Consider the following 13643-nt stretch of genomic DNA (forward strand, 5'->3'; position numbering starts at 1 on the left):
TATGTGTAAAAGCCAAATGAGCAACCACGCAAATAGCTCTTCAAGCTTGGAAATGACACCAGTTTCTCAGTTAATACACCAGAGACTCATTCAAGAGATGAACAGTCCTCATGAGTCAAAAATCTGACTGTGTCAAGTTGTGAAACTCGAGGCCCGTCATGCTTTCTGACGGAGTGCAAACCTGGGAGATTTAAAAGCCATCATCCTTCGAAGGAGTAAAACGCTTTAAATCTAAAGCGGTTCAGGTTTACACGCCGAGCATTCCTGACAATGAATGGAGAGAAGTAATTTTCTCATTAAAATCTCCTGACACCCCTGACCTTCTCTTCACCCCTTTTCTACCTCTGGAGCTTTAAGATCATTCAACCATTTGATTTTGAACGCTCCATGCTCTCAGAGAAGGTTCCCCTCCCAACCCAAGCAGGAGGCCTTCTGGCTACCAGCTTCATCACCCTCAAGTGTACACCTTCTGCACCAGAGAGGTGCAAATCATCATTATAACCTTTAATGCTAGAATTTAAAAAAAAAAAATACTTGCCTTAATTTTTTTTAAAAAGGCACATATCCACATTTCCAGATGAAAAATACATCCAGTATGAGTGCAGAACAAAACATTTCAGTCCTGGATCATCTCTTGTAGAGCCTCCCTCCCTCCTTTTAAATCAACATTTTATCATGCAGCACATGAATCAACACTCATCTTCAAAACGTACTATAAAAAAAAAAAAAAGTAATTTACTTGACTTGCATACTTAGCTGCCAAAGCAATAACGAGCAACGACATCACAAGCTTAAAAAAAAAAAAGTTTAACCAGATGCAAACCTACACACATCATACACTTTGAAAGTTCTCAACGAACCAAGCAACCAGATTTCACCTTAATTCAGCAGTGCAGAGTCAAACTGCAACCCTTGAAAGAAAACATAAAATGTTAGGAACGTATGGAGAAGCCATGGCCTAATGGTATGGGACCAAAAGGTTGCTGGTTCAATTCCCTGGACCAGTAGGAATGGCTGAAGTGCCCTTGAGCAAGGCACCTAACCAGAGCATTTTTTTAAGGATTTTCCACTAGGAGACCAACTGGTCTGGGCAATACAATCACAGGCCCCAGAGTCCATAATTCTGTGATGCAAAGTGGTTCACCAATCACCATCCAGACAAACACACTACAGTGACTACACAGCTATCAAGAGCAATTACCAAGCACAAATGTTATGTCAAAGACACAAAGTTACACAGTAATGACATCGGATTCTGACATCAGCCATCTCAGTAACCAAATTTTAGTTAACCAACATGATCTTGTATATATATAAAAAAAAACATAGAGCTTCGTTTTCCTTGTTAAATGTATACTTACATGGTATTTGGTTAATTAATTGCAACTGATTGAACCAAACGATAAGACATAACTTGGTTTAAAATTCGGTCTTCCAGTGAAGCTGGTTTGGCATTGACTAGGAGACCAAATCTGGCCACTGGGAGACCATTTGGCCAATCTCCTAGTCAATGCCAAACCAGCTTCACTGGGAGACCAAATTTTAAACCAAGTTATGTCTTATCGTTTGGTTCAATCAGTTGCAATTAATTAACAAGGAGACCATTTGGTCTCCCAGTAACTATGTTAAAAAAATGCTCTGCACCTAACCGCCTGTTGTGATTCCATGCATCATATCTAAGACTTGAGTAAACTTGTGTGATCTTTGTGAAGTGGGTAAAGGTGGGTAAGGGTGGAGGGGGGTGGACAGGATGCTCAGATGCTGCCAACGTATGCAAATAGTAAAGCAGGTGTGAATGTCTCGCGCAGCCGGATGCAGGTGAGAAAGAGCCGAGTTTACGGCAAGCGCAGTTCTTTAATGCCACTAAAACTCAGACGGAGGAGAAAAATAAAGGGAAAAAAGCTAATAAATAAATAAATAAGTGCCTCAAACACGTGGCCTGTGATGTGCCGATACAGAGAGTTCTAATCGGTTTGAGCGCGCGCGCGCCTGTTGGCCCATCTGATCTAATTAAGCAGGACATTTGCACGCGCCCTAATTACCAAGATGGAGGCTGTACAATAGACTAATCAGTTATTATTATTATTATTATTATTATTATTATCATTGCGTTTTGAACTTTTTAGAACATAAAAGCTATGAATTTCAAATCCATATTATTCACAATTTAACACTTAAAAAACAAGCTGTTTTTCTTAATTAAATAACCTAGATTATTATTATTATTATTATTATTATTATTAAGGGTTTCCAGACCCAGGGCTCGTGCTGGTGGCCTTAGAAAGGGCTCATAAAGATTATTTTATTATAGTTTGACAAAACTGATCACCTGTATTACTTGTTTAAGATCTCCAGTGAGGATGAAGAGGTTCACCTGAGCAAAAAAAAGTTCTTAAGAAAAAGCAAGCTCCTGTGTTACCTTCTTAAAGTTCCTGGGTAAGGTTCCTCCAGAGTACACCAGGCTTTTATAATTGTAAACGTCCCCCGAGCCTGAAGGTGAATCCATGCTTCTGTAACTATCCGACCTGGAGGATGAGAAGTAAATGTCCCCGCTGCCGGTCCCGGTCCTGCTGTCCTTCACACGCCGGAACGTCATGTTCTTCATGATCCTGAACTCACACTGCTGCGCGCGCTCCCGGAGCACTAGGAACACACACACACACAGCGCGCACTCGAGGAGGGGAGGGGAAGGTGGGAGGGGCTGCGTGGAGGATATGCAAATTAGCCGCGCACACGGGGAGGAGTCTGAGTAACGGCGAGAGATATGATTGGACGGCGGGCGCAACAGGAATGTTTTTTTCTTTCATGTGTGAGTGTTATTGTTCCGAGTTTATTTCTTTAGCGCAGGGGTTTCAGTGTGGGAGAGTCAGCGCCCCCCAGAGAGCAAATAAACAACAGCGCCCCCTTTACTATTTTTATTGTTGCTATACTTAATGTTCCATTCGTATTTAAAAAAAATGGTTGTCGTACACATTTTTATTTTTTTCTTTTACACATATGAGCTTTTTTAAAACCTCTTTTTTACACATTTTAAACATCTGTGCTTTTTTTAAACCTTTTTTTTTTTACACATTTTAAACATCTGTGCTTTTTTAAAACCTCTTTTTTACACATTTTAAACATCTGTGCTTTTTTTAAACCTTTTTTTTTTTACACATTTTAAACATCTGTGCTTTTTAAAAACTCTTTTTTGCACATTTTAAGCATCTGTGCTTTTTAAAAACATCTTTTTTACACATTTTAAACATCTGTGCTTTTTTTAAACCTTTTTTTTTACACATTTTAAACATCTGTGCTTTTTTAAACCTTTTTTTTACACATTTTAAACATCTGTGCTTTTTTTAAACCTTTTTTTTACACATTTTAAACATCTGTGCTTTTTAAAAACTCTTTTTTGCACATTTTAAGCATCTGTGCTTTTTAAAAACATCTTTTTTACACATTTTAAACATCTGTGCTTTTTTTAAACCTTTTTTTTACACATTTTAAACATCTGTGCTTTTTTAAACCTTTTTTTTTTACACATTTTAAACATCTGTGCTTTTTTTAAACCTTTTTTTTACACATTTTAAACATCTGTGCTTTTTAAAAACTCTTTTTTACACATTTTAAGCATCTGTGCTTTTTAAAAACATCTTTTTTTACACACTTTAAACATCTGTGCTTTTTTTAAACCTTTTTTTTTACACATTTTAAACATCTGTGCTTTTTTTAAACCTTTTTTTTACACATTTTAAACATCTATGCTTTTTTTAACCTTTTTTTACACATTTTAAACATCTGTGCTTTTTTTAAACCTTTTTTTTTACACATTTTAAACATCTGTGCTTTTTAAAACCTCTTTTTTTACACATTTTAAACATCTGTGCTTTTTAAAAACATTTTTTACATATTTTAAACATCTTTGCTTTTTTTAAAAAAACATCTTGTTTTACACATTTTAAACATCTCATAGCATCGTTAGCTAGCACCTCTTGGCAGACAACACACTGTGGCAGTGGAGCATCTTCAGATCCAGTCCATGAAAATCTCATCTCATCATCTCATTATCTCTAGCCGCTTTATCCTGTTCTACAGGGTCGCAGGCAAGCTGGAGCCTATCCCAGCTGACTACGGGCGAAAGGCGGGGTACACCCTGGACAAGTCACCAGGTCATCACAGGGCTGACACATAGACACAGACAACCATTCATACTCACATTCACACCTACGCTCAATTTAGAGTCACCAGTTAACCTAACCTGCATGTCTTTGGACTGTGGGGGAAACCGGAGCACCCGGAGGAAACCCACGCGGACACGGGGAGAACATGCAAACTCCACACAGAAAGTCCTCGCCGGCCACGGGGCTCGAACCCGGACCTTCTTGCTGTGAGGCGACAGCGCTAACCACTACACCACCGTGCTGCCCCCCCATGAAAATCCAAACTTTAAATAATCATGGTCATACTTCCTTCTTTTTTTGCTTGGCCCAGACTCTGTCTCCTCACTCACTGTAGCTTTAGGTACTAAAAATCGATCCATTTTGTCTCTGGTAAAGGCTAGCTGAAGTTCGCTAAATGTCCACAATAGTAACTTATTCTGGTTTATTTTTCCTCACGTTGCGCCCCCCCCGAAGAACTCTGGTGCCCCCTAGGGGAGGCGCGCCCCACACTTTGAAAAGCCCTGCTTTAGCACTTTTAATAATAAAACATTGTCGCAAAGCAGATTTACAGAAAATTAATGACTTTAAACAGCCTTCCAAGTAGTGTTCGGGAATCAGACACAGTCTCAGTGTTTAAGTCTCGGCTGAAAACATATCTGTTTAGTCAAGCCTTGCGTTAATGGTGTTTATGAGGTAAAGGTGTAGATCTGGAGGATCCTCAGACAGAGTGTTTTGGTAAACTGGGATGTATGGATGCTGTCAGTCCCCACTTGCTTGCTCACTCGAGTTTGTTGACGGTGTAGTGGCTGCTGCTTTATGTCCCGGGGCCCCTCATGCCTGTGTTACCTTCTGGCTCTCCACTTTTAGTTATGCTCTCATAGTTAGTTGCCAGAGTCCCTGCTTGTACTCAGTGCAATATGTATACTGTTCCTACTTATTCAGGTGACATTGGGCATACCCAACAACCTGTGTTTTCTCCCCCCCCCCCAATCTGTCCCTCTGAGTTACATGTCAATCCTGGGATCGAGATGCTGAACCTCTTCTGCTCCTCAGACCTGCCTGATCCATCCTGGTGCCCTGTGTCTGGTTGGAGTCTCATCGCATCGCTCCTGTGGATGGCGGCCCCATGTGGACAGTTAGGGGTCGCTCCTGGAGGACACTCTGGACTCTTGCAGTGGTGCTTTTGTGGCTGGGGACTGCAGTTGACTTGGTGACTTTGGGACTGCGGTTGTCGTGAACGGTTTGCACTTGGGTTTCCGTCGGTGGGGGGTTTATAGCATCAACGAAACTGACTTCATGTTAAAACTGTTAATATTATAGTCCTGCTGTCTGTTGTTGCCCAAATGAGGATGGGTTCCCTTTTGAGTCTGGTTCCTCTCGAGGTTTCTTCCTCATGTCGTCTGAGGGAGTTTTTCCTTGCAGCCGTCGCCACAGGCTTGCTCATTGGGGATAGATTAGGGATAAAATTAGCTCATATTTTAAGTCGTTCAAATTCTGTAAAGCTGCTTTGTGCCAATGTGTATTGTTAAAAGCGCTCTACAAATAAACTTGACTTGACTTTAAACATGAGCTAATTTTATCCCCAATCTGTCCCCAGTGATGAAGCCTGTGGCGATGGTGGTGAGGAAAAACTCCCTCAGACAACATGAGGAAGAAACCTCGAGAGGAACCAGACTCAAAAGGGAACCCATCCTCATCTGATAACAGATAACTCATGGTGATAACAGATAGCATGATAACAGTTTTAACATGGTCAGTTTCGTTGATGTTATAAACTCTTCACTGATGTGCAAAATTGTTCATGACAACTGTAGTCCTCAGCCATAGACGCATTACTGTAAGAGTCCAGAGCATCTTCCAAGTGTGACTTTCGACTGTCCGTATGGGGCCGTCCTCCACAGGAGCGATGTGATGAGACTCCAGCCAGAAGTAGGGCATCAGGATGGATCAGGCAGGTCCGAGGAGCAGCAGAGGTCACCCTCTCAATCTCAGGATTGACACGTAACTCAGAGGGACAGACGGGGAAGGGATTGACCTGACTTCACCTGGTGCACAAGCACAGGTGATGTAAAGATTCCAATTCAAAAAGACAAACCAGTAGTTTGTTTGGTCATGACAAGGAAGAAATCAGGATTTTATTAGACAAGCTGTTGTAGTCTGTTAAATTGTATATTGCTGGGTTTCACATGATGTCACATCCGCCTCATTAGTTATTCAAAACTTTAGCTGGTGGTCGACCAAAGCTCAGTTGACAAAGCATTTGTACGGAGAAGGTGCATTGCTGGCATGAAAAACGCCTTACTCTTGCATTGTTTTAGGTCATTCGAATCGATCAAACCGTGAAACTGATAAAAGTTTCCTCAGGGTTCCACGTGAACTAATAAAAAAGGGTGAACGAACACAGGATTTCACAAAAAGACATGGAGAAAGGTGGCTTTTGAACCTCTGACTGAAATCGAAGGGAGCCGAGTCGAAGCCTGCTCGGGTTTGCAGTGATCACTTGGTGAAAAGTTTGTATTTCTCTCTCAGCTACAGTATGTCCTTAGTGTTTTCCAGGTACTTTTCTTGCTCTGTGTCATTATTTTATGGTACTTTTTCTTTTTTTAAGTCACGAAGCGCTAAAGTCCCCAGCTGTTTCTTTGTTTCCTCCTCACAAAGTCCATATGCATGAAGGTTGTGACAAAATTCTGACCCAGCCGTACAGTTACAATGCGCCGTGATCACTTCTCCGTCTTGTTTAACTAAGATCCAGGTCTTTAAAGGGGTTTCTGATGATCTTTGTGAATGATTTAGCTGAGAGATAAGAGCCAACACAAGTGAGAATCAAGCCAACTGTTGTTTGTTTACACTTCAGCTTACAGCACTTTGTTGTAAAGACGTGAACGAAAAGCTTAAAAAATAATAATAATTTAAAAAAAAAACATACACGGGCAAAAACAATCCAGGATTCATTCGGCAGCGACTCGATACCGAGGTCCTTTACCCAGCCACAAACAAAAAGTTGTAAGCCTCCATACTCTTCCACGCTTTCATCTGTTTTGCGGTGTAGAAGGACGTCTGCAACACCAAATAGTTCGAGATGTCGGGGAACTCGGCTGAAGGGTAGTTTTCGAGATCGTATGACACATCCTTCTTTCCCAGACTGTAGGGGTCGATTCCACTGCACATAGCAATCTTCTGAATATATCTAAAGCCAGCAGTGGCTTCTAGATTACGAGCGTACTCTGATAAGTTATCGCTAGTTGTTTGCACTACGGCAGCCGTTTAGACCGCCAGCTATTTCACTTCTGGTAAAACCACAAAGAAAAGTCACATGACTGAAACCCAGCAACAGCACAAGATCATTATCTGAAACTTTAGAATGCCCAATAGATATAGAACAGGTTTTATGAGTGTGTGTGGAAAAATGTGTTGAAATGTAATTATTAAAAAGGAATCTGATAGAAACCATGTGGACACGCGCATCTCAAACACAAAGTGCCATACCACTCAAACAGATAATACAAGTAGCACCTATCACCTCAAGATTAAAATCAAGAAAACCCTTCTATAAGACCAAGAACTTCAACATCAAAACTTCCTGGAGAGAGGAATGGAACCAAAATGTTCCCAGAGGTGGAGAACTAATAGAGGACCCCACCAATCCTCTACTTGGCTTCCTCAACCAAACTAGAAGACAGTGGACTCAAGCAAACAGGTTTAGATCAAGACATGCCAGAACAGCTGCCAGTCTGCACCATTGGGGCTACATCGAGTCCCCAGTATGCTGTAAATGTCAGGAATCCCCACAAGACACTGACCACTGAGTGTTGCATCGCCCAGTAACAGCAGTGCCAGGGGGCGACGACACTACACAGGAAGGAGGCGACACCTTTAACAACTGGCTTAGAGATGCTCATCTGGAGGTGTGACACCATACAAAACTAATAATGTTGTTGTTCTTGTAGTCATCTTCTTTTATTATTATTATTATTGGCACGGTGGTGTAGTGGTTAGCGCCGTCGCCTCACAGCAAGAAGGTCCGGGTTCGAGCCCTGTGGCCGGTGAGGGCCTTTCTGTGCAGAGTTTGCATGTTCTCTCCATGTCCGCGTGGGTTTCCTCCGGGTGCTCCGGTTTCCCCCACAGTCCAAAGACATGCAGGTTAGGTTAACTGGTGACTCTAAATTGAGCGTAGGTGTGAATGTGAATGGTTGTGTCAGCCCTGTGATGATCCGGCGACTTGTCCAGGGTGTACCCTGCCTCTCACCCATAGTCAGCTGGGATAGGCTCCAGCTCGCTTGCGACCCTATAGAACAGGATAAGCAGCTACAGATAATGGATAGATGGATTATGCATATTATATTATTATGGCTGAACAAAATCAAATCCTAAATGTTGCTTCTGTGACAAGTTTAACAAAACAATAGATCACCTGGTATCCGGTTGCTCAGTTTTCACAACCAACAAATCCATGAATAGACATGGCAGAAATCAGACAATACCTTCACTGGAAAATATGCCAACATTACAGTCTTCCATCAACTCACAGGTGGGACAAGAACAAACCCCTGGGCACCAGTCACAGAAAATTAGCTACTATTTTGTGGGATTTGAGCATAAACACTGATAGAACCATACAAGCAAATAGACCAGACTTAGTAGTTAAGGATCACAAAGGAAAACTTTACCTGTTGATTGATATGACAGTACCGACAGATAGAAATGTTTCTGCAAAAGAATTTGAAAAACTGTCAAAGTATAAAGACCTACAGATTGAAATAGAAAGAATGTGGTACCTTAAGACCACAGCTGGACCAGCAGCTGTAGGAGCAAAGAAAGATACTGAGAAGGATCTTGAAAAAAATCCCAGGGAAGCCAAAGATACAATACATAAAAAAAAAAAAGTTTTAAATAGTACAGTTTCTATCTTAAGAAAAGCCCTCTCACTTTGACATGTTTTTCTGTGGCTAAAGATATAAACGACAACCTTCCCACTCCCTCAGAGCTCTAGGTACGGCCTGGCAGTGGGATTGGAACAAAAGCTAATCAAAGGAAATTAATAATAATAAATTATAGGCATCATCATCGGACATACAGTGGTGCTTGAAAGTTTGTGAACCCTTTAGAATTTTCTATATTTCTGCATAAATATGACCTAAAACATCATCAGATTTTCACACAAGTCCTAAAAGTAGATAAAGAGAACCCAGTTAAACAAATGAGACAAAAATATTATACTTGGTCATTTATTTATTGAGGAAAATGATCCAAGATTACATATCTGTGAGTGGCAAAAGTATGTGACCCTTTCCTTTCAGTATCTGGTGTGACCCCCTTGTGCAGCAATAACTGCAACTAAACGTTTGCGGTAACTGTTGATCAGTCCTGCACACCGGCTTGGAGGAATTTTAGCCCGTTCCTCCATACAGAACAGCTTCAACTCTGGGATGTTGGTGGGTTTCCTCACATGAACTGCTCGCTTCAGGTCCTTCCACAACATTTCCATTGGATTAAGGTCGGGACTTTGACTTGGCCATTCCAAAACATTAACTTTATTCTTCTTTAACCATTCTTTGGTAGAACGACTTGTGTGTTTAGGGTCGTTGTCTTGCTGCATGACCCACCTTCTCTTGAGATTCAGTTCATGGACAGATGTCCTGACATTTTCCGTTAGAATTCAGAATTCATTGTTCCATCAATGATGGCAAGCCGTCCTGGCCCAGATGCAGCAAAACAGGCCCAAACCATGATACTACCAACACCATGTTTCACAGATGGGATAAGGTTCTTATGCTGGAATGCAGTGTTTTCCTTTCTCCAAACATAACGCTTCTCATTTAAACCAAAAAGTTCTATTTTGGTTTCATCCGCCCACAAAACATTTTTCCAATAGCCTTCTGGCTTGTCCACGTGATCTTTAGCAAACTGCAGATGAGCAGCAATGTTCTTTTTGGAGAGCAGTGGCTTTCTCCTTGCAACCCTGCCATGCACACCATTATTGTTCAGTGTTCTCCTGATGGTGGACTCATGAACATTAACATTAGCCAATGTGAGAGAGGCCTTCAGTCACTTAGAAGTTACCCTGGGGTCCTTTGTGACCTCGCCGACTATTACACGCCTTGCTCTTGGAGTGATCTTTGTTGGTCGACCACTCCTGGGGAGGGTAACAATGGTCTTGAATTTCCTCCATTTGTACACAATCTGTCTGACTGTGGATTGGTGGAGTCCAAACTCTTTAGAGATGGTTTTGTTTTAACCTTTTCCAGCCTGATGAGCATCAACAACACTTTTTCTGAGGTCCTCAGAAATCTCCTTTGTTCGTGCCATGATACACTTCCCCAAACGCGTGTTGTGAAGATCAGATTTTGATAGATCCCTGTTCTTTAAATAAAACAGGGTGCCCACTCACACCTGATTGTCATCCCACTGATTGAAAACACCTGACTCTAATTTCGCCTTCAAATTAACTGCTAATCCTAGAGGTTCATATACTTTTGCCACTCACAGATATGTAATATTGGATCATTTTCCTCAATAAATAAATGACCAAGTGTAATATTTTTGTCTCATTTGTTTAACTGGGTTCTCTTTATCTACTTTTAGGACTTGTGTGAAAATCTGATGACGTTTTAGATCATATTTATGCAGAAATACAGAAAATTCTAAAGGGTTCACAAACTTTCAAGCACCACTGTATCCTAATTAATAAGTAGTAATAATTATCATCATATTAGTAACAAATCTTCCTCTTCATATCCTTGACCTCCATACACGTTGCTTAGGAATATGAATTCTTTTCATCTTTGGCTAACTTTTGGAGTTTAATTTTTAAGATTTTGGACTTCACATAAAAAGTGCTATATACATACTCACCGGCCACTTTATTAGGAACACCCATAATCCACCACCTGCTGTTTGATGCAGTTCTCTAATCAGCCGATCCCTTAACAGCAGCACGATGCATCAAATCAAATAACGCAGATACAAATCAAGAGCTTCAGTTAATTAAATGTTCACAATGTTCAAACATCAGAACAGGAAAAATCGTGATCTCAATTTTTGTGCGACTTTCTTTCGCTGCGGTATGGGTGTTAGTTTGAGCCAGATGAGTATTTTTGGTTTGAGTATTTCAGAAACTGCTGATTTCCTCCTGGGGTTTTCACACACAACAGTCTCTAGAGTTTATACAGACAGAATGGTGCGAAAAACAAAAAACAACCATCGAGTGAGTGAGTGAGCGACAGTTCTGTGGGTGGAAAGTACAACCCCGATTCCAAAAAAGTTGGGACAAAGTACAAATTGTAAATAAAAATGGAATGCAATGATGTGGAAGTTTCAAAATTCCATATTTTATTCAGAATAGAACATAGATGACATATCAAATGTTTAAACTGAGAAAATGTATCATTTAAAGAGAAAAATTAGGGGATTTTAAATTTCATGACAACAACATCTCAAAAAAGTTGGGACAAGGCCATGTTTCCCACTGTGAGACATCCCCTTTTCTCTTTACAACAGTCTGTAAACGTCTGGGGACTGAGGAGACAAGTTGCTCAAGTTTAGGGATAGGAATGTTAACCCATTCTTGTCTAATGTAGGATTCTAGTTGCTCAACTGTCTTGGGTCTTTTTTGCTGTATCTTCCGTTTTATGATGCGCCAAATGTTTTCTATGGGTGAAAGATCTGGACTGCAGGCTGGCCAGTTCAGTACCCGGACCCTTCTTCTATGCAGCCATGATGCTATAATTGATGCAGTATGTGGTTTGGCATTGTCATGTTGGAAAATGCAAGGTCTTCCCTGAAAGAGACATCGTCTGGATGGGAGCATATGTTGCTCTAGAACCTGGATATACCTTTCAGCATTGATGGTGTCTTTCCAGATGTGTAAGCTGCCCATGCCACACGTACTAATGCAACCCCATACCATCAGAGATGCAGGCTTCTGAACTGAGCGCTGATGACAACTCGGGTCGTCCTTCTCCTCTTTAGTCCGAATGACACGGCGTCCCTGATTTCCATAAAGAACTTCAAATTTTGATTCGTCTGACCACAGAACAGTTTTCCACTTTGCCACAGTCCATTTTAAATGAGCCTTGGCCCAGAGAAGACGTCTGCGCTTCTGGATCATGTTTAGATACGGCTTCTTCTTTGAACTATAGAGTTTTAGCTGGCAACGGCGGATGGCACGGTGAATTGTGTTCACAGATAATGTTCTCTGGAAATATTCCTGAGCCCATTTTGTGATTTCCAATACAGAAACATGCCTGTATGTGATGCAGTGCCGTCTAAGGGCCCGAAGATCACGGGCACCCAGTATGGTTTTCCGACCTTGACCCTTACACACAGAGATTCTTCCAGATTCTCTGAATCTTTTGATGATATTATGCACTGTAGATGATGATATGTTCAAACTCTGCAATTTTACACTGTCGAACTCCTTTCTGATATTGCTCCACTATTTGTCGGTGCAGAATTAGGGGGATTGGTGATCCTCTTCCCATCTTTACTTCTGAGAGCCGCTGCCACTCCAAGATGCTCTTTTTATACCCAGTCATGTTAATGACCTATTGCCAATTGACCTAATGAGTTGCAATTTGGTCCTCCAGCTGTTCCTTTTTTGTACCTTTAACTTTTCCAGCCTCTTATTGCCCCTGTCCCAACTTTGAGATGTGTTGCTGTCATGAAATTTCAGATGAGCCAATATTTGGCATGAAATTTCAAAATGTCTCACTTTCGACATTTGATATGTTGTCTCTGTTCTATTGTGAATACAATATCAGTTTTTGAGATTTGTAAATTATTGCATTCCGTTTTTATTTACAATTTGTACTTTGTCCCAACTTTTTTGGAATTGGGGTTGTAAACAAATGCCTTGTGGAGAAAAGAGGTCAGAGGAAAACGGACAGATTTGAGGTGGTTCGGGCTTTTTTTTTTTTTTTTTTGCCAGGAAGGATACAGTAACTCATATAATCACTCTTTATAACCGTGGTGAGCAGAAAAGCATCTCAGCATGAAACAGCAGAAGAACACATTGGGTTCCACTCCTGCAGCCAAGAACAAGTTCCTATTAAAGTGGCCGGTGAGTGTAAATAAAGGTTATAGACAAAGACAATAAATCTATTAGTCTACAGCTTTTACATAACCCACACAACATGAGTAAATGTCTCTTTTTATTCCCTCAATGTTAAAAAGGAATTAAGTATTAACCAAGTTATTTGTAGGAACATATTGCCAGAGGTTATATCTACAAATTTATTTTATAGTATTATATCCATGATACAATACAAACCCATAAACTTAACTCTATAAAACAAAAATAAATCGAATCAGGAAGTAAATCTGATTCAGATCGAGTGTGATTCTGTAATGAAAACACTGCCATCTAGTGTCCAAGGAAATGAACTACACTTTTTTCTTTAATTAATAAATAAATGATGAATCACTTGACTCAAACCCTTAAGTGCACCTGACTAAAAATAACAATGCAAGAGAAAAAAAAAATAAAAAAAACACGAGTGAGGC

General features: G+C 40.6%; 1 protein-coding gene across 1 annotated transcript in view; it reads right to left on the reverse strand.

Annotated features, from left to right (window-relative positions):
• Window positions 1-2641, reverse strand: part of tamalin (trafficking regulator and scaffold protein tamalin) — a 30182-nt gene extending 27541 nt beyond the window's left edge. The window contains exon 1 of the mRNA XM_060938561.1: window positions 2420-2641. Coding sequence (XP_060794544.1) covers window positions 2420-2605 — 186 coding nt within the window. The 5' untranslated portion in view covers window positions 2606-2641. The remainder of the gene's footprint in view (window positions 1-2419) is intronic.
• Between the last annotated feature and the right edge of the window lie 11002 nt (window positions 2642-13643).

Source organism: Neoarius graeffei, chromosome 13 (assembly GCF_027579695.1).
Source record: "Neoarius graeffei isolate fNeoGra1 chromosome 13, fNeoGra1.pri, whole genome shotgun sequence".
In the NCBI taxonomy this organism is placed as follows: domain Eukaryota; kingdom Metazoa; phylum Chordata; class Actinopteri; order Siluriformes; family Ariidae; genus Neoarius; species Neoarius graeffei.